The sequence below is a fragment of the Rhinatrema bivittatum genome, chromosome 4, assembly GCF_901001135.1.
Source record: "Rhinatrema bivittatum chromosome 4, aRhiBiv1.1, whole genome shotgun sequence".
NCBI lineage: Eukaryota > Metazoa > Chordata > Amphibia > Gymnophiona > Rhinatrematidae > Rhinatrema > Rhinatrema bivittatum.
In genome coordinates, this window is record NC_042618.1 from 434,444,473 (window position 1) to 434,471,212 (window position 26,740).

The window sequence follows — 26,740 nt, forward strand, 5'->3', positions numbered from 1 at the left end:
TTTCCCAAGCCAGATAAAAAATGGAAAAGAGATCCTAGATATTCCAAAGAATGAGAAAGCTGTAACTTTCATTTGGTAAAGTTGATTATCCAGCCCAAGTGTTCTAAAACTTGTACTAGCCTTTTGGAAACCATGAGACCATCTTGGCGGGACTAAGCTCCAAATAAGGATGGATCAAAATCCCCTCCTTTCTCAAGAAAGCTGCCATGACTACTATTTCCTTGGTAAATATTCTTGTAGCTGTAGCAAGACCACAAGGAAACACTCTGAACCGAAAGTGCTCCTTCAAAATGCAAAAACAGACATCCTTTATGGTTTTCCGTGATGGGAATATGGAAGTAAGCTTACAAGAGATCTAAAGAGCAGAGAAATCCTCCATTCCATAGCACCATTAATACTGACTGGAGGTCTCCTATTTGAAAATGAAAGTTGCAAAGACTGTTGTTCACTACCTTGAAATCAAGAATACATAGTAACGATGACAGAAAAGAACAAAATGGTTCATCCAGTCTGCCCAGCAGGCTTTTTATGGTAGTATCTGCCATGTCATGTTGAAAGCAGGTTTAGGGGTGCAGGGATCTGTCTGCTACAAGACACTGCCAGCTGCCCTCCCACCTTACTTGTGATCCTAAGTCAGGGAAAAGACGTGTATCCTCCTCAGAAATAGACTTTTATTTAGCAGATTTGGCAGAACATAGGAATTGTTGTTATTTTCTAAATTCTACCTCTAACATCCTGGCCACTAAGCACCAGTTTTCCCTAAAGAAAGTTCTGCATCATGGGTGGTAACAAAACATGCCATAAGCTTTAGCCTGCTTAAGATATCAGTACTTGTGGCTAACTTACTCCTGATTCCAACTTCAGGTGATACCTCTGTTCACCTCTAAAATTGGTTCTGGCTGGAGAGCTGGAGAATGTGGGCAGGGGAGAGGCTTGCTTCCTGGGCTTGGTGCTGGCAGAGCAGGCAGGCTGTGTAGGAAGGAGGCTAGCTTCTGGTTCTGGTGCTTGCTGGCTGTCTGGGCTGGTTCTCACCCTTCCTTGTCTATGACTCCACCTCACTCTCCACACCTGAGCCGGGGTCTCCGATCACCTGGCCACACCCAGTCTTCTCCCTTCTCAACAGCAGGGAGGGCTGGTTTGCCTCTGGCCCCCCTTTCGCTTCCAGAGACACCTCAGCACAGGCTCTCGCTCTCTGGGTTTTCTCTCCGGGTTTGTGCCTCCTCTTCCTCCGGGGGTCCGTTGTTTGCTTCCCTGCTCCCTTTTTGTTTTCAGGGTCACACCCCCAAGGGGTCCGTTCCCTTTTTCTTTCCTTGCCCCCTGTCTCTCTTCTTATACTTCCCAGCTGATAAATATGCATAAGCTCATGCATACCCTCATGGTGGGTGGAGGGTCTTTTTCCGCCCTCCCATTCCTTTGGGGGAGAACTCATCTGTGTGCCAAGCTGTGTGTCAGAGTATTTTTCTCCAGTCTCAGGCTGCCCCTCCTTCCAAAGTTGAGGGTCTTTCTGCTTGCTTGCCTAAATGTCTCCAACACTTGCTTAGGATCTTAAGTTGTATTGCCTCTTTTGCCTGGTATCTTTATTTGCACAGGAACTGACAAACAGGTCTTTCTGATAAGGATATTCTTCAGTATATCAAGACAAGGCCTCTTGTTTCCACTGATGCATTGCAGTTTAAAATTCACCTAGGTAAAGTTCCTTCTCTTGCTGTGCATGACAGTGCCTGGAGGCCTGTCAGAATTTGGCCTGTACATGGCTATTATAATTCATATATGTGCTTCAGTGGTAAAACAGCGATATCTCCCTACAGTGCAGGTTATCTTCATATTTCTCTTAAGGGTAGCAACTGTCGCACCGTGCCGTTTTCCCCAAGCCTTATGACAACCCATGAAAAGTTTACTGCTAGCAACATTTTTACTGGGTGAAAATTCAGACAGTGCTGCTTGACATGCTTTACTTAGAATGGGTCTCAAGGATCTGTCCTTTTTTTTTTATATATATATAAAAATGTGTAGACTGCACTATCATCATCTCTAGATGCTTAAACAAAAATAACATCCATAAAAAACATAATATCATATCATAATAAATTAAAACATAATTCAAAAAATAAAATACATCATAATGTATATAAACAACCTATTATACCTAATACATAATTACCCAATACCTCATAATAACAAAAACCAAAAAAAAATGGCAAATACCCATTACTATGACTGTGGTGATCCTGGCTAGGCCCTAACTGGGACTCCTTTCATAGACTTGACTGAATAAATAAGCTTTTAACAGCTTCTTAAATCTTAACAAGGAAAATTCTGTTCATAGCGCACTAGGAAGAGCATTCTACCAAGTGGAGCCCTTCACACAGAATAAGAATTGGCTAGATTCACAAAGTTTATACTGTTTGAAAGAGGGGACATCCAACTAGGTCTCAGAGGCAGATAGTTCTTCAAAAAGGAGCTAAAATACCTAGGTGCCAGTCCATGCAGAAATATAAAAACTAATAATAAAATCTTGAACAAGACCCTATGTTTGACAGGCAGCCAATGCAAATCCCACAGCATTGGCATCATACGTATCCTTAGAGAAACCCATGCTGGAGAATTTTGCACCATCTGTAAGGCATGGAAGGCAGACAGACAGCCTCAGATATAAGGCATTACAGTAATTTACTGCTGAAATAACTAATGAATGTAATAGCGTTCTTAGATCTGTACAGGACAATTGCTGCAACATCAGTAATTTAAAATTTGATGTTTTAACTACATTTTTGCTCTGGGGAAAAAAAGAACAAGTAAATAGAATATAAACCATGACTCTGGGCTTCAAGTGCAACAGGAACTACTGCTTGCAGGAGCTAAAGGTTTTGATGGTAGCCTTCCTTATTGAAAGAGTGAATTCAAGGACATAGCCATTTTGAATCCCATTCAAAACCCCCTGATTGGAAATTATGTGGGTTTGCTCTTGGTTAAAAAAAAAAATAATTATTCACAGATATTTGCAAGGACAGGACCCTCTGTCTTTCATTAAGAGTGGGAGATCCCTGTGAAACTAGATTGCTCTGGTTGTTATGAGCACTGCCCGCAGGTCTCCCCACGAGCAGGCACTCACCTTTTCCCCCCATGCTGTCGTGCCTGACGCGGCCGGACGCCGCCATCGGGCCTTCCTGCGCGGCCGGAGCCGCGGACTTTCCCTCCTTTGCGGCCCGGAGGCCGCCCATCCTGTGCTGTCTTCACCGTGGCTGGAGCTGCGGCCTTCCTGCCATCTTCGCAGCACGGAGCCGCTGCCGACGTCGCCATCCTCTTCGCGGCCAAAGGCCGCAAGCCCCGGCCTGGATTGGCGGCTGGAACTGCCCCCGGGGCCTCCTGCAGCGGCTGAGCCACTGCCATCATCGGGGCCTGGTTCCCAGGCCCAGCCCTGCATCTGGATGTTGGTGCAGGACCGCTGTCCACTGTCCTGCACAGCTTCCTTCCTGCTTTCTCTAGGCGCGCGGCCGCGCCTCTCTTCAGAATTTAAAGGACCCACGGCCGGATATGCCCTGGGCCCCACCTACTGACTATTTCCTGTTGCAGCCCTATAAAAGGGCTGGTCTTGCCATTGTTCTTTGCCTTGCTTCGGAGTGTCTTCAGTCCTGGAGGCTCCTGCCTGCCAGAGCTCCATCAGGTCTTCTGTCTTCTTCGTGGAGCTCCTCGTCTCGTCTCATCATGCCATGTCTTCATTGCCTGAGGTTCCCGTCCAGGTGTCCTGGTGTCTCATCTCCTGATGTCTCGTTTCCTGGTGTTCTAGCCCTCTTTGGTGTTTGTTCTTGCTCTGGAGCCTTCTGTTCTGCCGGCCGTAGATCTCCAGGTGATGCAGCTTCGTCATGGGAGATGCCGGCAGTGGACTGGTGTCCTGTGCTCCTGAGCCGTCTTGTCCTGCCAGCCTTTGTGGTGCTTCGGATGACATCTGGCTCCCTCGTTGAAGTTCTGCCTCGGCTGGATTCTTCCCTGCGCTTGTCCCGCTCTCCGCGTGGTCCGTGACCAGCCTCCTCGGCTGTGTAGGGCGCGCAGTGGGACAGGGTGGTCCGTGACCCGCCCATTGGGTCTGCCCGTGAAGGTGGGCTGAGTAGGGCGCCCTGAGAGAGAGTGCCAATGTCTACCTGCCCAGCTTTTTGTCTTGTCTGGACTCAGTCAAGTTCCTCGTCTCGTCTCTGATGCCGTTGCATCAGCCCTGGTGTCATGTCTTCGCTTCAACTCTCGTCTGTGATGCCGCCGCATCAACCTTGGTGACATGTCTTCGTGTCAAGGCCTCCGATGCCCTCATCCTCAGGCCGGCCTGCTGCTCCATGCCGATCCAAGCGGCAGGTCCGAAAGGGCTCGGAACGGTCGGAGGACTGTTCACCTACCAACATCATCATGTTGTTGGTGCTGGGAGCTTGCAGGCCCGGCAGAGGGTAAGACCGGGTCTCTGCCATCCTGGGACACGTCGCCAACCCTCGGTTCGGTCCTGGATCCGTCTGGGGTCAGGCTGAGGCCCAAGGGCACACAAAAACACCCATTATGTAACAGAATGCAAGGCCTTTCGAGGCCGCCTTTCACAACACTGGTCTCTCTGACTTCCAAAAAAAACTGATTTCTTCCTTTAAATATGAATGATTGAGAATATGACTGCTTCCCTGGTCTATAATTCCTGAAGTCCCTAAACTGAACATGGCCTCTGTGTATAGGGTAGCAGGTATGTAAGCCTTTAGTGCTACGGCATACTTGTTGCGGCCTCAAAGGCAAACCCCTGAAGCCTACATCGGCAGCTGGCAAATGTGCCCTGTAGTGGGATAGTCTGAGCTTCACCTTTACCAGCTGCTCCTCGCAGGTTGAGCCCTTGGTTTCTTGCGGCCGGCAGGACTTAGGCCAGTCCCTAGGCTGGTGAAGATAGCTAGACACATCAGAGTCAGGGCAGGCAGCAGGCTAACAGAGTCAGAGATGGGTCAAGATCAGGGCAGGCAGCTAGCAAGAGTAGTCAGGTCCAAGCAAGGGGTCAAGTCCAGGCGGCAGGCAAATGTGGTCAGGTCCAAGCAAGAGATCAAGATCTAAAGAGGCAAGCCAGGTGAAAGAAGACACACTGAAGATATTAGACAGGATGAGTAAGAAAGTTGAAGTTGAATGAGGGAAGAGGAAGACAAAACTGGACAAGGCAGGACTGGAAGACGAGTGGACAAGGCAGGACTAGAAGACAAGGAATTAGGAACGCTGGCAACACGCACTGCTAGGCAGGAGACCTGTTGCTGAGGCAATGACAGGAAGCGTTGGCCACGCTTAAGTAGGGAAGACCTGCTGACATCATCACTGGGCGCTGCAGTGCCTTTCCTGCCAAAGGCCCTTTAAATATAGGCGCATACTGGGGTAGATTTTAAAACCCCTGCGCGTAAGTCCTGGGGCTTCGTAAAAGGGGTGGGAGGGGGCATGCCCGAGGGACGTGTCCGGGGGCAAGGGGCGGTCCAGGGCGGGTCCGGGGGCGTGGTGACTGTTCGGGGGCGAGCCGGGAGGGCAGTCCCGAGTCCCCTGGCACTGTGGCCTGTGCCGGGGGATGCCGGGGTGGCGCGCGCAAGTTACGCCTGCTTCAAGCAGGAGTAACTTGCCCAACAAAGGTAGGGGGGGGGGATTTAGGTAGGGCTGGGGGGTGGGGGGATGCGGAAGGAAAGTTCCCTCCGAGGCCGCTCCAAAATCGGAGCGGCCTCGGAGGGAACAGAGGCAGGCTGCGCAGCTCGGCGCGCGCAGGCTGCCGATTTTGCGCGCGTATCTTATAAAATCTGGTGTACTTTTGTTCGCGACGGTGGCGCGAACAAAAGTACGTGCGTGCGTATGTTTTGAAGATCTACCTCAGCGTGTGCACACCCAAAACAAGGGCCCAGAGGAGCTGCAAGATGGCGGCGTCCAGCCACAACGTTCATGTGCGAGCCATGCAAAGCGGCACCAGTTGCAAGATTCAGCGTCCTGGCTGCCCCACAAGCTGCTGATTGTGACAGTTTGTCCTATAATAAATATGAATCTAAACCTCCGGAAGACTTTGTGGTTTAACTTCAAGGTTCTCAATTAACTTATCTTGATCACCACCAACCAATAATTTTCCTTTAAAGGGAATATTAAAGCCATAACAGTCTCCTGGCAGCCACAGAAGATGCAGACTTTGAGGAAATTCAAATCAGGTCATACAGGGCATAAACTAGGAAAGCAACCCCCGACTCCAAAAAGGCCACATCCTGCCCTAGAGGGAACTTCTGCATCCAACTCAAATGTGCCCGAGTAACATAACCTTCACCAGATCATAATCTGCACTGTCAATGCCATGGAAATAAAGGCATGCTAAAGCATGCCTTTTATTAAAATAAAACTTCCATTTTATGAATCTGAAGATCTTTGAGTATGGCAGCTCCCTCTACTGGGATAGTTGTCTTTTAGGATACTGAAGAAATCAATGCATCAACTTGTGGTATTTGCAAAAGTCTCAGAATTGCATCTGGTGGCAGAGGGTAAAGTATATTTAAAGTTTTAACACTTTTGAAACTAGATACTGGGATTCCCATTTTGAAAGGCGCATACTTTCCACCTCAGAATGCAGCAGAAAGGCTTTAGTAGACTTTCAAACAATAGAATCCCACTGGGAAGCTTCTTCCACTTTAGAGTTTGACAACTTAAGAAAAGTGACCACCTGAGAAAAAAGGGAGGCGATTGCATTCTTGTGAAACATACGGATAATTGTATCATCAGTACCCTCTCTGAAGATAATTCACCATCCTATAGGGCAAAACTTCCCAAACCTGGCCTGGCTTCCCACAGCCAGTTGGGTTTTTAGTATATCCACAATGAATATGCATGAGATAAATTTGCACATACAGAGTCTCCATGATATTCAGATTTATGTAATTCATATTCATTGTGAATATCCTGAAAACCTGACTGGCTGTGTGGTCCCCAGGACAGGTTTGGGAAGCCCTGCACTAGGGAATCATGAGTATTTATTTATTAAGTTCTTATATACCGTCGTTCAGACTGGCCATCACAACGGTTTCCATATATAAAACATAAATAACAGTAAAAGTAACAATAAAAGAGCAATTATTTGTAAAATATAACAATAAAACATAATAAAATACAATATATAAGTAAAACACAATAAAATAAATCATATAAAATTAGAACATTTCTCTCTTTCAGTTGTTATAAAATTGAAAACAAGTGCCTTATGTTATGTGCAGTACCAGAATAATACACTTAATTAAAATGTTATAAGTTTCTCTCTTTCAGATGTTAAAAATTAAGTGCCTCATGTTATGTGCAGTGTATATAAAAAGAAAATGGGATAAAAAGTAGTTAATCATTCCCTCCAAAAGCAATTCCGAAAAGCCATGTTTTCAATTTCTTTTTGAATAATTTTATTTCGGTTTGGGTTTATTTCGGTTTGAGTATCAATTTCCCTGCTGTCTTCTATATCAAAAACAGAAGACACCACAATAGGGGAGAACCCCCTGAACTAAAAACATCTGAAGAAACCCTGGACCACTTTGTTGTCACAGGTGATCACTGAAACATCTGGAGCAGGTCACCAGCCCACAGGGAAAGAGGACCTGCCCCCACCCCTCCCCAACTTCACCAGGCCTCTATAGATATATCTATATATATATATATATATATATATATATCTATATATCTATAGATATATAGATATAGTTGTTATTCTGTAAACCGGAGTGAAGGCATTTTTTGCTATACTTCGGTATAAAAAAGACTTTAAATAAATAAATAAATAAATAGAGGACGTCCTCATACTTAAAACACAATTGGTTCCTGAAAACTGTGTGTCAAGTTGAAATGTTAAGTCAAAAGCAATTACCCCATAGCAACAATGTTATAAATGGGGGAATGGTTCCAACAGCAGAGCCCAATAACCCTATTTTCACCAAAATAACACTGAATTTAGTAATATACAGTACTGTAAAAAGCAGTGACATATTTTAAAGCATTATTTTTTTGTTTGAAGAGGAATGTGCCTAGGCATGCCTACAGGACATTGCAATAGTCCCTGGTACTCTTCCTACTGATGTCACCTCATTAGACCTCATGTTCATCAGCACATGTGTTCCTGTTGGGAGATACTTAGGCATTTTAAAGTCAAAACAAGTATTGTAAGTTGGATAAATGGATGTCAGTTTAGAAATGTTGTAACTAAATCATAACTTGAAATACTTTAAGTTGAGGACTTCCTTTGATGCACAGGAGGCCTGGTGCAAAACCAAAAGCATTTGGGAGGAAAAATCAACAGAACTAGAGGAGATGATGCCTGCAGGAGATACCACATTATTTTGATCCAATGGAGTCAGAAACAGAGGCTCCTCAGAGTGCAGAGTGGGGGAAGATTACAGTGGACAAAAATCACTGAATTTCAAAATGGTGGCTATTCCTGTTGAAATGGTCATCTGAACGATGTAAATTCAGAAAATTTGTCCCAAAACTCAAGGGCTAATACAGAGGACTCAGCAAAATTATCATCCTTAATGCCAGCCAAAAAGAGTATTTTTGAGGGTGTCCCAGAGTGGATACCCAAGAGCCCCAGAACACTTTAATGACCAGCTCCAGGTATCTGGCCCGGTCCACCTTAAAGCAGAATATAGCAAGGGATCACGGTTCCACGGAGACTCCCAGATCTGAGGATAAGAGTCGGGGGCCTAGAAGGCTTAGACATGCCCCTAGAGCTCCAGAAAGCAGCTCCTGTAACATGGCTGAGCTCATTGTTTGTGAAGAGATGTGAGTACAGAGAGATTACACAGGAATAGCTGGCTTGAGTTTATGTTGGAAAATAAAAGCACGAAAGTAAGCAGGGTAAAGCAGCTTCTTGAAATATAGCTGGCCTTGTTTGTATTTGGTAACTGTGCTGAAGCAAGTGATCTTATAAAGGAAGAATATAGATATATTGATGTTTAACACTGTACATAAAAGCACTTAAAGGAAAAAGGATTTTGTAAAGGGGGCTATACGTGCAGATGTCCTTTCATGTATCATGAGATGAGAGGATGGTGTGATATGGAATTTCCTTCCTCTAAGACAGTGGTTCTCAACCCTGTCCTGGGGACCCCCCCAGCCAGTCGGGTTTTCAGGATATCCACAATGAATATGCATGAGAGAAAATTTGCATGTTATGGAGGCAGTGTATGCAAATTTTCTCTCATGCATATTCATTGTGGATATCCTGAAAACCCGACTGGCTGTGGGGGTCCCCAGGACAGGGTTGAGAACCACTGTTCTAAGACGTGATAAGTTATTATAGCCCTTATGTATATGCAAATGGAAAATGTTGAGACTTCTGCTGGATAGGTAGAGGAGGTAATCTAGCAGTAGTCAAGGCTCACATGTGAATGGGAACGTTCTTCACACCATTTGGTGTATTGGTTCCATTTGAAGGAATAGTTACTTTGCGTGGATGTTTTTCTTGCTATGATGTCTTCGACCTCGGATGATAGGTGGAAGTGTGCTAGGGTTCAACGTTCAATTTCCATGCCGTGAGACTGAGAGAAGGTGCAAGGGATGGAGGAGTAACACCCCTCCTGGGAGAGGAGGGAGGGATCTATTCTTAGACTTTGTGGGGGCTCTGCTGAACGTTGAATGAGATATGCATACCATGGTTGTCAGGGCCACGCTGGGGCTATTAATATCAACTTGGCTTGGTCTTGCATACATTTCTGTATGGTTTTTGCAATGAGCAGGATTGGAGGGAAGGCGTATAGAAGTCCTTGGGACCAAGAAATTAGGAATGCTCTGGTTCTTCCCTGTAAATGCTCGGGTAGAGAGTACAAAATTGGGTCAGTTTTGTGTTCTGTTCAGTTGCAAATAAATCTATCAAAGGCCAACCCCAGCAGCGGAAGAGACTGTGACAGTTTGAGAAAGAGCCCATTCATGAGGTTGGAAAACTCTGCTAAAAGTCTGTCTGCCTCTGTGTTCACGATCCCCAGAAAGTAGACTGCTTGGAGGGTGGCGCGGTGGACCTTTGCCCAGCTCCAGATGGCTAATGCCTCTTTGTAGAGGGTCCAATATCCCATTCCTCCTTGTTTGTTGAGATAACACATTGTAACTTGATTGTCGAAGTGAATCATATGTTGACCATGGAGCATGTGTTGGAAAACCCTGAAGGTATGGCATACTGCTCTTATCTCTAGCAGCTTTAACTGATGTGTCTCTTGGAGTGTCCATAAAACCTGTGTTTTGAATTGTAGAAGATGCACATTCTAGCCTCGGGTGGAGGTGCTGATGGCGAGTATAATCTGATGTGTTTGTGGCTGAAGCGGCAGTCATGATTCCAATACTCCTGGATGTAGCCACCATTTGATATCCATTTTCATGAAGTCGGTTAAGATCACGCGTGAAGACAGAGGCTAAAGGAAATAATTCTACTGCATTCTCAAACCCTCAAATCACCTCATGTATAGACGAGTCAAAGGAAGTACATGGATTGCTGCTTCTAGAGGACTTAGCAAGGTGAGAATGAGACAGGCAGGTGCTAGGGACCACAACTGGAGAAGCCCGGAAAGGTTCCAAAGATTTTGGGCTCTGTTCTCGGAAGGAAGGCCATATATAGAATAGAGTCTATTCAGGCTGCTATGAACTGTATTGTTTGAGTTGGATGTAAATTCGACTTTTCATAATTGATTACAAATCCCAGATCCTCTAGACAATGAATGGTTAACATTGTGTGTAAATGTAGGGCCTCTTTTAAAGAAGCTGTTATCAACCAGTCGTCCAGGTAAAGAAAAATTCGATCTCCCGACTGGCAGAGGTATGCTACTGCTACAGCTAGACATTTTGTGAATACTCTCAAGGCTGACGAGAGGCCAAAAGGGAGGACCTTTTACTGATAATGCTTGTCCCCCACTCTGAAGCAGAGGTAACGCCAAGAAGACAAGTGCATAGGGATATGTGCATAAGCATCCTTGCGATCTAAGGAGCATATCCAGTCCTGTGGCTGGATAAACAGTAGGAATGGTGCCCAGAGAAGTCATCTTGAATTTTTCTCAAAGATATTTGTTGAGATTTGTGAAATCTAGGATGGCCCGGAGATCCCCTGAGTTTTTCTGGATGAGGAAGTTTTTGGAATAATATTCTGATAATAGTTGGAATGGACTAGTTCTTGTACGGTGTTCTACTTGAGGAGGGACTGTACCTCTCACTGTAGAAGATCTGTTTCTGCTGACAACTATCCCATTGCCTTCCCCTTTGTTGGGTAGACAGTTGTTGAGGTCATGGCAATTAGTAGGGAGGTTGACGATAAGGCCATTCCATTGGTACAAGGGCTTCTTAAACAGGGAGATCGCCTGAAGTTGGGACCAGAGAAGTTAGCCCCAAGTATTAATATAATTCTGTGTGTCTTTTCCTGAATTTAGGATCATGAGATGAGGTGGGAGGTGAACCAGAAGAGTTCTGTAGCAAACAGGTTCCTGCACCCCTAAAACTTACCTACAGATCTTGTTGGGATTGATCAATTAGAGAGGAGAGGAGAGACAGAGCATTCAAGGTTTGCACTTGAAGGTGAGATGGTAACCATGTTGTACTATTGATAGTACCCATTGGTCCAATGTTATTTGGGCCCACGATGTCGCATACAGTTGGATTCTGCCCCAGTAGATATCTGTTGTGGTGGCAGCATTCTTAAAAATTTTGCTGCATCTTTGAAGCTGCTTGCGCTGGTTGTTTCTGCTGACAACTTTCCCTTTGCCATCCCCTTTTGTTGGGTAGACAGTTGTTGAGGTCGTGGCAACTAGTAAGGAGGTTGACGATAAGGCTAACAGGGCTTCTGTTGGTAGAAGGGCTTCTTAAATTGTGGATAGAAGCGTTGCAAACTGGAGGATTGGTCTCCACCCATAGAGAGTGACTGCACAGCGACCTTTTGTTCTTTTATCTGGGTGACAGTTTCCTTAAGCTTGTCATTGAAGAGGTTTTAACCTGAGCATGGTAGATCAGTCAATTTGTCGAGGACATCCTTGTGTATGCTGTTGGCATGCAACCACGCTATTCGTTGTGCGACAATGGAGGCTGCTGATGTCCTTACTGCCATGTCAAAGCCTTCATAAACAGCTCTCAAGAGATGATGCATTTTCCTCCATGTCCAGAAGAGGTTGTGGCACGATTGCCTGTCCTTCCTCAGATCAAACAATAGGTTTTAACTGTTGCAAGCATTCATACAGATATTGTACTATGTAGAATTGGTGCTGTTGGATCAGGGTTGACAGCATTAAGCCCTGAAATACTTTTTTTCCAAAATTGTCCAGAAGCTTGAGGTCCTTTCCTGGGTGAATTCAAATGGTGTCTGTCTTTTTTGTCCTGCACATGGCTGACTACCACAATGGAGTTATGTGGAAGCCACACCACCTCGTAACCAGGTGATTTGTGGAAGTGAAATTTCAAGTCCAGTTTTCGCACCACGGTGGTACCTGAAAAAGGGATCTCCCAGAATTTCATATGATATTTTTGCAATACTGGGTGAGATGGGAAAGCGATGGTTCACCTGGTAGCTCTAGGATGCACAGTAAGCTCATTACTTCTGTATGAGGATCTGGAACCTTCCAATTCTCAACCTTCAAAAGAGGACCCACGTTTTCAACAAATTGTGACTACATCAGGTCTTCCAGAAGTGAGGAATGCCTCTGGTGGGGCAGAAAGAATGCCTGTAGAGCTATACTGGGACTCCCCAGGGAAGAGTGGCATAGGACTCTCTGATCTCGGGGATAATGTCAGTGAAGGATCCTGAGAAGGTGGAAATGGAGGAGGAAATTCTTCCCTGTTATGCTCTGAAGGATCAGTCACTGGTGAATGGGGTACACCTGGCTCTGAATGTGTGGACTCCAGTGTATGAATAGGGTATTCTGGAGGGAAAGTTGGAGGAGTGCTTGTGGAAATAGAAATGTGAAAAATTTGCAGACAATGTCCATGATCTGCTCCACTGCTTGTTGAAAACATCAGCTAGGAGAGTGGTGAATAGGATCTCCTTGTGCTAAGCCTTGTTGCTCGCCTAGCATAGAGACTGGAGCAATAGGCAGGACAGAACAAATGGTTTGAGGAATAGGGAATCTGAGACTCTGCTGCCATAAATTGGAAGGTAGTAAAGGAATCTGGGTCTCTGGCAGAATCAGAATTGATGCCATGATAGGATAATATATGGCCTTTGGGATTCTTGGTGGTGGAATCATAGCTACTATCATCCAATGGATGGGAAGCTCCCAAGGGTGGGGAAGACTCTTGCCACTCTTCCTGCAAAAGCCTCTTGAGATGCAGGAGTGAAAACCACCCAATAGATGAGTCTGAGGTCAGAGGATAATGGGCTGGGGACTGTGTCTCCTCTACAGATCTTGAAAAAAACAAAGAGTCTCCGGTTTCCTGTCTTTTCCTTTTGAGAAGATGGCTATCAGAAAGGCATTTGCTTGTGTGATGCAGCAGTTTTGGAGTGTGGTGTGATTTGGATGCCCGGTTTTCTGTCTCTGGTACTTGGTGTGCCTTCCTTAGAGCACTGGTCCTGATGCATGGTGCATTAGTCCCGACACATGGTCCGCCATCTTTTGCACCATGTACAATGTCTTCGGCGTCATGTGAAAAGTGTTCAGCATTGAGTGCACCATCTTTGGTGCCATGTGCGCCATCTTCAATGTTGGATGTGCCATTGTCTGCACTGGATGCACAGCCTTCAGCGCACAATGAGCCATCTTCGGTGCTGTGTGTGTCAGCTTTGGCTCCGGGTGCGTAGGAGCCATAGGCTTTGATGCAGGTGTCTTTACCACCTGCTGCGCCATCTTGTGCCCCATGCATGGCTTGAATGAGTTGCAGAGCATCCCTGAGAAGGCCGACTGGCGCTCCTGAGTGTGAGGGCGACACAGCTTCCCCAGAGAGGAATGAACTAAATGAGGAGGCTCTCCTACCTCTCCCGAAGATGAAGATGGAGAGGTTGATGATTGCCCAGAGATTTCTTCAGCCCAGAGACTAGCAATCTTCTCAGCTCTATGCGTCTGCGCTCTGGGGAACATTCTCCTGCTGTTGCAGCAATTCACCTGCTCGTGATCCGGGGCCAAGCACAAAAAGCAGTAGTTGTGACCATTTGTGATGGACATTATATGGCCACAACTACAGTACTTGAAACTGGTGATCTTTCTTCTAAGCCATAATAGCACAGAAAAATGCTGTTTGGGGTCATCAAAGCAAGAAAAGAGATTGAAAGATGTGGGAAATATGCGCTTGCCAGCAAGCCATTTCAGGGTTTAAACACTAACTTCCCTTCTCCCTGACATTTGCCTGAATAAAAGCATCACTTGTGCTTAAGCCTCTCTGCCTGGGAAAGGATACCTGTTGGCCCTGAATTCCTGGGGGAGGGGCTGGGTTTTCCCTAGTCAGAGGCAGGACAAAGTCAGGAGGTATAGATTTCAGCAGCCAATGATATGATCCGTGCACACCCCCTGAGCCAAAGCCAATGGTTTAATGACTCTTCTGTTGCTATGGGAAAGTAGCCAATCATGTAATGACACATCATCTGCCTTTGTATGAATGTACAATAAAAGGAAGAGGCTCTGAGGACAAACCCTCTTTGCCTTCTCTCTTCCTGCCTGCCATGAAAGCTGTCTGATGCCTCTTCATTACTCCTACAGAAAAAAGACTGAGGAATCGAGAGACAGATTCCATGTCCGTGCGACGCATGGATAAAAAAGTACTGAGGAGACTTCTAGGCTCATTTACACAGGAACTACAGTGCATACCCAGTAGGGCAAAAGCCTTAAGCCACCCTAACGATGTCATCCATGCAACATGGCTAATTAAGCCTGCTTATTGATGGAGAAAACCTTGACCACTCGTGTTTGTGCCACATATAGTGGCAGGAGTGGGACTTTCTGAGCTAAGCAGAGCACAGACAGAAATCTGCGCTTCATGAACAAAGAAGTGTTTGGAACTGTGTTAAGTTTGTTACCGAAAATTCTGAAAGATACAATTGCACAGAGTAGTGCTCAAATCAGATAGAAAAAAAAGGAGACACACAATTTTTTTTTTCTGTGCAAGAGTCTGGACCAAAGCAGGACACAGGCCAGATAGATAGAGAAGCAGTGCTACTAAGCGTGGGCACAGAGCATTGGGAAAAAATAAATTTGTATTGTATGGTTCCTGCCTAGAGAAGCAGCCTGGTGCAGAAGCAGTGTTGCTGGGGCACAGAGCACTGGAAAGAGTGAAAGAGAGTGACTCAGGCAGAGTACAGAGAACAAAGAAGAGAATTTTCCAGGGCTCTAGATGCAGTAAATTGAAAGGTTTAAATTTATATTGGTCTAAAGGGGCTAGCCCTGCCTGGAATAGTCAGGTGACCAGTGAGTGAGTTAAAGTTGGACAAGAAGGAAATTTTTGTCCTTTTTTTGGAGAAAAAAAAACAAGAGGAAAATTTGTTGGGGTGTGTGTTGAAAAGACAGGGCCCTCTAAGCAAAAGCTAGCTTTGTCTGTGCCAAAGGATGAAGGAGCTGGAAATGGAAGCCTTAATTCAAACCCTCCTGGAAGGACAGAGGCTAGCAGAAAGCCTCTAAGGAGCCATATTCAAACAGTGAGGCAGGACAGTGACAGTTTATGGCTACTATGCAAGCTCAATGGGCCCGGTATCAATGCATTATAGAATAACTGAGTACCATAGGGGTTCTGTAGGAGAGTGCTGGCAACAACCAGATAGCTTTCCAAGTGAGGCCAGAGAAAGTCTTGGAACCCCTGGAAACAGAGGAAGCTCAGCAACCATGTGACTCATCTGACTGGGAGTATACCCACTACAGGTGCAAAAAATCTCAGTGGGGCAGGAAGGAGAGAAGATTAATCAGGATCATCCCAGAGAGTGGCTGGAGGATGGCACTGCCAGGAAGCCAGGTGAAGAACCAGTGACAGCTGTGAATGCACTGGTGGAAGTGACTTTGTGAAGACCTGGTGCTTCCAGTTAGTGGAAACATCAAGGTATCATACCATGATGCTCGGATATCCTCTGAACCATTCTCCCTATTAAATGGCCATGCAGAAACACAGAGAAGAGCATGTTCTGGACATTTTTTAATCAGAGCATCTAATCCTGACGAATTGCTTTCTCTTCTCTGACTGAAATAGCACTGCACCTTTGCATTGCTGCAGGTAGCCATCAAATCCATCACGGGCTTCTCCCATCTGGATAGAATTAGGGAAAGTGCCTCCTCCAACAGAGACCATTCTCCTGGATTCATGGAGTTCCAGTTAAGAAAATGTGCTTGCACATTTTTCACTCCTGTTATGTGAGCTGCCAAGATCATCCACAGATTTTCTTTTGTCCATGACATTAAGCAACTGCCAAAAGCTACCACTGTTGCATGGTTGGAAAGAATTCTCATTGCCTTTCCTCTTTTCAAAAAATTGATCAACCATTTGCTCGCCTCCTGAGACAAGACACCCTAAGCCACTTGAGTTTTCAATGTGCTCCCCAACCTACCCCATCCGACTGGCATCGGTCATCACCGTTATCATCCATTCTGGGATCCAGCCATCAATCTAGACTCCTCCTTGCGTAACTCAGTAACACCAATCTCTGGAAATAATCCTGAGAGAGAGGGGACCACCTGGGCAACAAGACCTTGAAGAGACCCATGTGAGCCCTCGCCCATGGAACCAGACCCAGTATGGCTGCAATGGATCCAGGACTTGAAGGTATTCCCAAGGTGTGGAACTCTAAGACCTCAACAGAGCTCTCACCTGACCCTGCAACTTCAAGATTCAATCCCTGATAAATAAACTTGACCCAGAGATGTGTCAAATTGCACCCCTAGATATTCCAGGATCTGGGACAGACAACTTGCTCTTCGAGAAATTGACCACCCAGCCTAGGTCCTATAAAAACTGCACCACCCTGGATGTAGATGACTGACTTTCCTGAGCGGACTTGGCCCATATCAATTAATGTCCAGATATGGATGCACTAAAATACCCTTGCACTGCAGCCACCACAACCATTACCTTAGAAAAGGTTCCGGGTGTAGTCGCCAGGCCGAAGGGCAGAGCAATGCACTGGAAGTAATCCCCCAGAATTGCAAAATGAAAATACCCATGATGATCCACTCATATTGCAACATATAAATACACTTCTGTCAAATCCAAAGCAGTTAGATACTCCCCCCTGTCTTAACACCACCATGACCAATCTCAAGGTTTCCATCTTGAAACATGAAATTTTCAGAGTCCTATTGACTACTTTCAGATGCAAGATGGGACAATGTTCCCTTCCTTCTTTGGCATGACGAAGTAAGTGGAATACCTGCCCTGGCCCATTTGAGGGGCTGGAACTGGAACTATTGCCTCTAACTGCAAGAGCTGAACAAGAATTTCTTGAGTCGCTGCCTTCTTTTGAGCAGCATGACATGGGAGACACCATAAAAATGTTTTAAATAGGGCAGGAGAACTTGAGATCTCCTCTCCTGATGACTTCCAAATCTGAGGTAATTTGGACCCATCTCTGGTAAAAGATCGACAGGCAATCTCCTTTTATCTGCATCGGAGAACGGGTCCTCAAACTTTCATTGTGAGCTTCGAGTTCCCAAGGTACACTTGGACCAGCATCTCTACTTCTCTTCTTATTGAAGCAAAAGGACTGAAATCTATTAAGGGGTAGAGACCTGCTTAGATATCCTCTCTTTATGTTCCTCAAGACTCCTTGAAGATGGAAATCTTGCAAATCCCCTGGGCTTTTCTTCTGACAACTTAGGAGCCTTTGACTCCCCTAGGGATTTGACAAACTTTTCCAAATCCTCTCCAAACAGAAGCTTACTCTTAAAGGGAAACGTAATCATCTGAGACTTGGAAATAAAATCCGCAGACCAGTTATGCAGGCACAACAAACACCTCGCCACTACAATAGAAGCGTTACACCGAGCTGTTGCTCTCATCAAATCCGTGATGGCTAAAAAGACCACTCCTGGTTCCAGATGAGCCACAGCTTTCCCTTCTATGGCAGCCTCTAGTATGCACGGAGAAAGGCACAAGTTTGATTTAGCAACAATTCTGCTACAGACAGCAACCTGCAGTGAAAAGCTAGCTGTGATCCTGGAAACTACAGATCAGTTAGCCTGATTTCAATGCTGGGAAAAATAGTGGAAAGTGTTCTAAAGATCAAAATCACAGAACATATAGAAAGACATGGTTTAATGGAATAAAGTCAGCATGGCTTTACCCAAGGCAAGTCTTGCTTCACAAATATGCTTCTTTTTTTGAAGGGGTTAATAAACATGTAGATAAAGGTGAACCGGTAGATGTAGTGTATTTGGATTTTCAGAAGGCATTTGACAAAGTTCCTCATGAGAAGCTTCTAGGAAAAGTAAAATCATAGGATAGGTGGCGATATCCTTTCACGGATTACAAACTGGTTAAAAGATAGGAAACAGAGAGTAGGATTAAATGGACAATTTTCTTAGTGGAGGGAGTGGGCAGTGGAGTGCATCGGGGATCTGTACTGGGACCCGTGCTTTTCAATATATTTATAAATGATCTGGAAAGGAATATGATGAATGAGGTAATCAAATTTGCAGATGATACAAAATTATTCAGAGTAGTTAAATCACAAGCAGATTGTGATAAATTGCAGGAGGACCTTGTGAGACTGGAAAATTGGGCATCCAAATGGCAGATGAAATTTAATGTGGATAAGTGCAAGGTGATGCATATAGGGAAAAATAACCCATGCTGTAGTTACACGATGTTAGGTTCCATATTAGGAGCTACCACCCAGGAAAGAGATCTAGGAGTCATAGTAGACAATACATTCAAATTGTCAGCTCAGTGTGCTGCAGCAGTCAAAAAAGCAAACAGAATGTTAGGAATTATTAGGAAGGGAATGATGAATAAAACATAAAATGTCATAATGCCTCTGTATCTCTCCATGGTGAGACCGCACCTTGAATACTGTGTACAATTCTGGTCGCCGCATCTCAAAAAAAGATATAGTTGTGACGGAGAAGGTACAGAGAAGGGCAACCAAAATGATAAAGGGGATGGAACAGCTCCCCCATGAGGAAGGACTAAAGAGATTAGGGCTGTTCAGCTTGGAGAAGAGATAGCTGAGGGGGGATATGATAGAGGTGTTTAAAATCATGAGAGGTCTAGAATGGGTAGATGTGAATCAGTTATTTACTCTTTCGGATAAAAGAAGGACTAGGCGCACTCCATGAAGTTAGCATGTAGCACATTTAAAACTAATCGGAGAAAGCTCTTTTTCACTCAACACACAATTAAACTCTGTGCCCAGAATCTTTTAAGTAGCTAGCAATACCTCTGCCCTTTGTTCTTCTCTTGGTGCCTTGGGGTGGTTCCTCCCAAATGAGCCAATACAGTAAAGTACGCGGGAGAGCCGGCAAGCGCCCGCTCTCCCGACACATGCCCAGGCCACTCTCCTGGGCGCGCGATTCACTAAGCAAAGGTTTGCAAATTAGGGCCCACACATACAGAAGCGGCGGCTGTCAGCGGGTTTGACAGCCGACGCTTAATTTTACCGGCGTCAGTTGTCGAACCCACTGACAGCCACGGGTTCAGAAAACAGACGCCAGCAAAATTGAGCGTCTGTTTTCCAACCCACGGGCAGATTTTTTTTTTTTTTTTTTTTAGATTTTTTTTTTTATTTTTGGGGCCTCCAACTTAATATCACTATGATATTAAGTCAGAGGGTGTACAGAAAAGCAGTTTTTTCTGCTTTTCTGTACACTTTCCCGGTGCTGGCAAGAGTTAATTTCTGAGAGTAAAATGTGCAGCTTGGCTGCACATTTTACCTTCTGGATCGCGCGGGACTAATTGGCTCATCAACATGCATTTGCATGTTGATAAGGGGTATAAGGGGTAAAAATAGCGTGTCGAAAAAGTGTGGCCAAACGGGAGCTAACGGTGCGCTCAATGGAGCGCACCATACTGCATCAGCCCAACTGTTAGTACTGCTTTGCCTCTCTCATGGTGCCTTTGGCTGTTCATGATATGGTTTGTTCTGCTTTGTTCCTCTCACGGTGCCTTGGGCTGGTCATGCCACTGTTGGTGCCACTCTTTCCCCACACTTTGTGTCTTGGCATGCTGTTCCCGCTGCTGTTGATACCTACCTGCAAATTTCATTAAACTTAGATAGAAAACTTCAATGTGGGAGTCCAAATAGGATGCAATGCTTCCTCTATTGACTTTAATGGAAACAAATGAAATGACTAATAAAATTATCAAATGAATTTTGGAATCAAAACAAACAAAAGGAATTAAAAAAGCAAGTGAGCTAATCCAAACTTTTTTTCTGTGCACATTTCTACAGTTGTGATCATAAGTTTTATAAGATGTTTTAGCATTTTAAGAAAACATGAGTGATCAGACAAAACACGTCTGTTATTTTTAATGTATTTCAAATTAAACTATTATACATCACAGAATAGCACAATCATTAAATAAACCATGTGTAATCAACCCATGTGTAATCATTACACATGGTTTTTTTTAATGATTGTGCTATTCTGTGTTGTATAATAGTTAATTTGAAACATTAAAAATAACAGACGTGTTTTATCTGATACTCATGTTTTCTTAAAATGCTACATATCTTACAAATTCTGCCAGTGGTATGTAAACTTATGAGCACAACTGTATCTCCTGATGTTAATTTTCAATGCAAAATATACTGGCAGTTAGTTTCAAAGGAGGTTGACTACAAAAATGATAATACTTAATAATAAGTAATGAAAGATAACAGCACCTGTTGATATGATGTTGTATAAACCATAACATTCTGTTGCTGACCATCTGTAGTTATTAAACCTGCTGGCAACTGGTTAGCTAAAGAAAGAAAAAAAAAAAGTTTAGTGATGGAAATTAGTCAAAAACAATAAGCTATATTTAAACTTTACTATTTCATATTTTATACACACAGCCAGCTTTAAACTCTAACTATACTTAGTTTGTCCTTTTCCTTATTTCTCAAAAATCCCAGTTTGGTTGTGATCAAAAGCAGAATATCATATCCTTCTTCAATGGCCGATATTAGAGTTCATGCTAAATAAAATTTTGGTACCATTTGTGAAAGACAAAAATAATATCACTTGAAAGAAAATGCTGCCATTTGAGGATTCCTGGCTTAATATATTTGTGCACCCTGTCTAGCCTGTCTCTATGTCAATAAATTTGAAGAACTTCACATTTACCCCTCTGCTTGGTTTTCTTTCATTCATACATGGCGGCGGTACATTGATGATGTATTTTTGATCTGGACTGGAACCGATATCCAGTTTTTTTTTATGTTTGATTGGCTTAATTCATGCAATACAAATTTACAATTTAATTTTTGTATTAACTCTCAAAGTATTTCCTTTCTTGACATCATGGTTACACTAGATTCCGGTTCCTTTTCCACATCCATTTTTCGTAAAACTACTGACCGCAATACCCTGCTCAAATACGATAGTCAACATCCATCTCACTTAAGAATGAACATACCAGTAGGTCAGTTACTAAGGCTTCGACGTCTGTGTTCATCTAAGTCCGAATTTTTGTTCCAAGCTAAGCAGATGGTGTCCTGGTTCAAGGAGAGAAGGTACCCTCGCAGGGTTCTTCAGAAGGCTTTGAAACGCGCCCTTTTTGTGAATCGGGACCTCCTATTTTCCCCTCAGGTCCACTCATGTGATGGTTGTATTAACTGCATTTTACCATTTTCAACTCATACCCGAGACCTTACAGCAATCATTGGCCGTCATTGGCCTATTTTAGCCTTACACAATGTTTTGACTACCCGTTACGATTTACATTCCGATGTGGACGTAATTTAAGAGATTTTTTAGTTCACTCCCAATTAAGTGACACTGTCCCTCCCAATTCTTCAGGATTTTCTGGCCATTTGTCCTGGGGACACTGCTCAGTTTGTCCTCACGTTCTTCCCATGACTACGTTTCAACACCCAGTTTCACGCAAAATCTATAACCTTCATTTTTCTACTACTGTTCTTCTAAGGGAGTAATTTGATAATCTGTCCTTGTTCAAAACTATATGTTGGCAAGACTTCCCGATCAGTGTGCACTAGGGATGTGCAGAGCAAAAGTTTATGTCCATATGTCAATATGTCCAAAGGGGGTCCCATTTGCGGTCAATATGGACATAAAAAAAATTAAATGAGTTGGGTATATGTCCATATGTGCAAAAAAAAAAATTTAAACCCCCTCACCCTCCTTAATCCCCCCCCCAGACTTACCACAACTCCCTGGTGATCGAGCGAGGAGTGAGGACGCCATTTCTGCAATCCTTGGCGAGAAGCATGTGACGTCGGCGCCACGTCGAGTGACGCGGCGTCACGTGATTCCCGGCGTTGTCGCGCCGGAAGGCTCGTTCGGCCCAAAAAGAACTTTTGGCCAGCTTGGGGGGGCCTCCTGACCAAATTACTCCCTTAGAAGAACAGTAGTAGAAAAATGAAGGTTATAGATTTTGCGTGAAACTGGGTGTTGAAACGTAGTCATGGGAAGAACGTGAGGACAAACTGAGCAGTGTCCCCAGGACAAATGGCCAGAAAATCCTGAAGAATTGGGAGGGACAGCGTCACTTAATTGGGATTTCCAACATATCCAACATAGCTATGTTGGATATGTGGGAAATCCGATCGTTTATGTCACATCACTTTTTTAAGTTAATAAAAAAATATGCGTAGCGTTTTACATATGCGGTCAATACGAATGCACACCCCTAGTGTGCACTAGAATCATTGAACACCGGTCCAACATCAGGACCTGCCAAGAGACTGCTCCCCTAGTTCCCCATTGGGTTCTTCATGCACATAACAGAACTGGATTTAAAGTTTTTCGTGATCGATATAGTCGTCGTCCCCCCCCCCCCCCCGAGGAGGGAACATTTCTGAAATATTAGTCGCAGAGAATAGAAATGGATCTATCGATTGGACAGTATCTCCAAGGGGTCTCAATAACGAAATCAAATGGCACCATTTCACTTAAGCGGTCTTCCACTGCCTCTCTGTGATTGGTTAATTCTCTCTGTGCTGTTGCAGTTTCATTGGCGCAGCCTTTCGTGACTTTTTTCAGTCCTTTAAATCTCTGCTTCTGTCAGTACTGTCCACTCTCCCTAGACTCAGATATGGACTTTTTGTGAAGGTACGTGTCTTGGCGATATTTATACTTATGCCCTATTGTACAGTCTGCATGTTACAAATATTTCATTTGTGTTTCAATTATAGTGGTGAAAATTATACACCATAAGAGTCCCTCCCGATGCAGCCTTGGGCAAAACACGGGTCCGTGTTGGGTGACCCAGCTGAAAACCTTTGTACGCTGTGATGAGCTTGGAGTAGCCACATTGAATCTTTAAGAAATAAAGAATAATTTCTTTCATGTCAATAACTACTGGACTGTATACTTTTCCTGCATCTTCCTTCTTTTGTGTGAATTGATTTTGGAGTGCTGGTTTATCTCCTGTTTGGTTTTTAATATATTTGTTAGTCATGTGTGAGAGTGTGCAGAGGGGATGAAGGAAGTTATACGGTTAGCTTCATGACACCAGAAATCACAAATTCTTCAATTACAAGAGCCTTACAGATCAATTTTTAAAAGCGTTGTTCATGCAAAAATACCCATATATGCGGGTGTGCGCGAGCAACGCGCATTTAAAAAAACTGCAAAATACAGGCATTTGTACCTGTCCGTGCGTGGGGAATAAGATGGCGGAAAGGGGGCAGAGCATGGGCATTCTGGGGCAGGGCCAAGACATCCGCTCATAACTCCGAATTTTAAAAATGAAAAACGCAGTACGCATACGCTAGATATCTGTATAATTTTACTGCTGCTCCTAATGAGGAGTTAGTCTGTAGATAACGAGTTTTAGGATTTACAGAACAGGGTGAGGGATCTGGGTCAACTGGGGGGAATGTAGGATGAAGAACCAGAGAGATCTGAAAGGCCTTGCTATTAACTGGACAAACTGATGGCTTCACTGCAAAACTGGGAATGTGCCTCGTGCAAGCTTGTTTTAAAATTCGCTGACATATGTGCCTAAAAGCTGACACAGTGCTATGGAAGACACATGCGCGCTAGCTGTGCTCATGTAATCTCTTAAAATCAGGAGCATCTTAAGTACAGTTGGTGCATTTTAAAACATACATGCGCAAGTGCGCACACAATAAAAAATGTCAGTGTATCCATGCTTGCGTTCTGATACGTGAGTGTAAGGATGCACGATTGCTTATTTTAAAATCAGCCTCTTAGACCCTTCAGTGCTAAGTTCTTGAAATCACCCTTGGATGTAATATTGCTCTGCCATTTGTCTTGCCATTGTTAAATAAATAATCTAAGCTCCTGACAGAACGATGCTGTGTTTCTTAAGGTAAGGGTTCTCAACCCAGTCCTTGGGACACATCTAGCAGCATCAGTTTTCAAGATATGAGACATATTTGCATAAAACGGAGGCAGTGCATGCAAATCTATCTCAAGCATATTCATTGTGGATATCCTGAAAATCTGACTAAGTGTGACCTGAGTACTGGGTTACAGTAAGAACCACTATCCTAAGGCATTTACCATTGAGCAACAGAAGTAGTGAAAACGGGCATACCCAATCACAGAAAAAAGCACACATCACCTTAAAAGTTATAAAATAACCGCATATAAAATGCTAAAGTCTCTTTTTTTTTTTTTTTTTTTTTTTACAGAGTGACATCATTGGCTTTCCCCTTTAAATAAAACATTATTTTACACTGAAAAACAATCTTAAAAGCAGATAAATAGCATGAATGCTATATGTGTGCCTTCTCTAGGACTCTCGGGTCAGATTTTCTTAATCTGGTGGCCTCTCCTATCAACTAAAAACTGATTATGAGACAAAAACCATCTAACAAACTTTTCTTAACATGAGTGAGGATTTACCAGCTGACCCTTCCAATGGCATCAGGATGATGACCAGAATGTCAACTCTGTATGATTCACAAGTAATTTTATTCACAAAATAATGAACTGGAAGTCAGAGAATTAGACCTGGGGGAATTCTGTGCTACTGCAGAGGGCAGAATTTGCGCAGAATCTCCCCCCTGAGCAGAATTTCCAAATTCTGCACAGAAAATGGCAGAGGAAATTCCGGCATGTGAAAATGAAGTTCTGACGTGCTGTGAAGGGGTGTGTGAGAGAGAGACATAGGTAGCCTGTGTGAGGGTGTATGCGTGAGAGAGAAAGGGAGCTTGTATGGGTGTGTGCGCGAGAGAGAGAGACTCTGAATGAGGGGATGTGTGTGTGCGAGAGAGAGAGAGGGAGCCTGTATGAGGGTGTGTGTATGTGCACGTGCACTAGAGAGAGGAAGCATGTGTGTGAGGGGCACTACAGAGAATGGGTTCAAACTCTGGGAATGGCCATAGAGTGGAAGGAGTTGAGCCTAGAGGTGGAGGGGAGAGATACTGGCAGGTGGAGGAGTTGGGGCCTGAGAGGGCAAAGTGGTCAGGGGAGTAGGGAGAGCGAGTGGAAGGGACACTCTTACAGTGAATTTCTAGGGAAATTCTGCTCAAAATATTTAAAATTCTGTATCTTTAAGTAATAACTTTTTTCCGTATTAATTAAAAATGTAATTACTTAAAGACTGTCATGTAAATTGTGTTATTTTGACCAATATAAAGTTTGCAGAATTTTAAGTTTTTGTGAGCAGAATTCCCCCAGGAGTAGAGAATAGAGGACAATGACATTTATTTATTTATTTATTTATTTATTTATTTATTTATTTATTTATTTATTTATTTAGAGACTTTTATATACCGGTATTAGTAGGGACATCATACCGGTTCACATTTGAACAGCAGGTTTGAAAGTACATATTAACAGGGAGAAAGAACTGGGAGGGGATAACACAAGAGCAGCGTAGAAATGTAGCTTAACAACAGGCAAACATAGAGCTCCTTAATATAAGGAATATAGATACAAGGCAGACTAGTTTTTGATCTAACATGTCCCTCTCTTTATTCTAGGTGCCTTCAGGAATACTGTTCCACAATCCTATGGGACAGACTTCTTTCTCAAGCAATCTGCAGTCATTAGAAAGAAGAAGCTGGTGCCTGGAGTTTGTTTTTTTTAAAGGTACCTGGTGCTATGATCTGGCTCCCAACCTGTTCACCTTTCCTTCAACACATAAAGATGGGGCCCAAATTAAAGAGGAACACTTTATAAATAATGCTATTTATATAATTTGAAATTAACTATAGCATATGAATAGCTGAAAACAACTTACCTCTCCTCCCCAACACACCCGTAATTTTACACGACTGAATTTGTTGGCCATTCAGTAGATAAAATTTCAGATTTATGTGGACAACCAAATTCAATATATAATCTGAATACTTATCACTAGGGAAAATATAATAGCCTGATGTAAACACACACACACATACATACTGTATAAACATACAGTTAAATAAAAATAAATAAAATACATAAACATCAACTGGGCTAGTCTAATTGCTATGTGCTGGCATTCAGTAGACCTAGGTTTTACTACCAGGCCCAGTTCCTATTCCATGGGACTAAAGGTGCTAGGAGTACTTGGAAGGCAGCACTGAGTCTCCAAAATAAATGAAGTATTAGCCATCGCCTGGTCAGATTCAGAGTATATGTGTAATAGCTCTGGAAGGAGCTATGGTCTGTGATCATTGACTGAGGACTATTGTATGATAGCTGAGCTACAGAGTGAAAAGGCAGTCTAAACAAGAGGAAGATCCCAG

At 43.8% G+C, this 26,740-nt stretch overlaps 1 protein-coding gene across 2 annotated transcripts in view; it reads right to left on the minus strand.

Annotated features, from left to right (window-relative positions):
• The window catches only part of NFYB (nuclear transcription factor Y subunit beta), a 99,028-nt gene that overhangs the window by 5,607 nt on the left and 66,681 nt on the right, over window positions 1–26,740 (minus strand). For both annotated transcript variants that reach the window (XM_029601516.1, XM_029601514.1), the window contains one exon: window positions 20,753–20,832. In XM_029601516.1, the coding sequence (XP_029457376.1) occupies window positions 20,753–20,832 (80 nt within the window). The remainder of the gene's footprint in view (window positions 1–20,752; window positions 20,833–26,740) is intronic.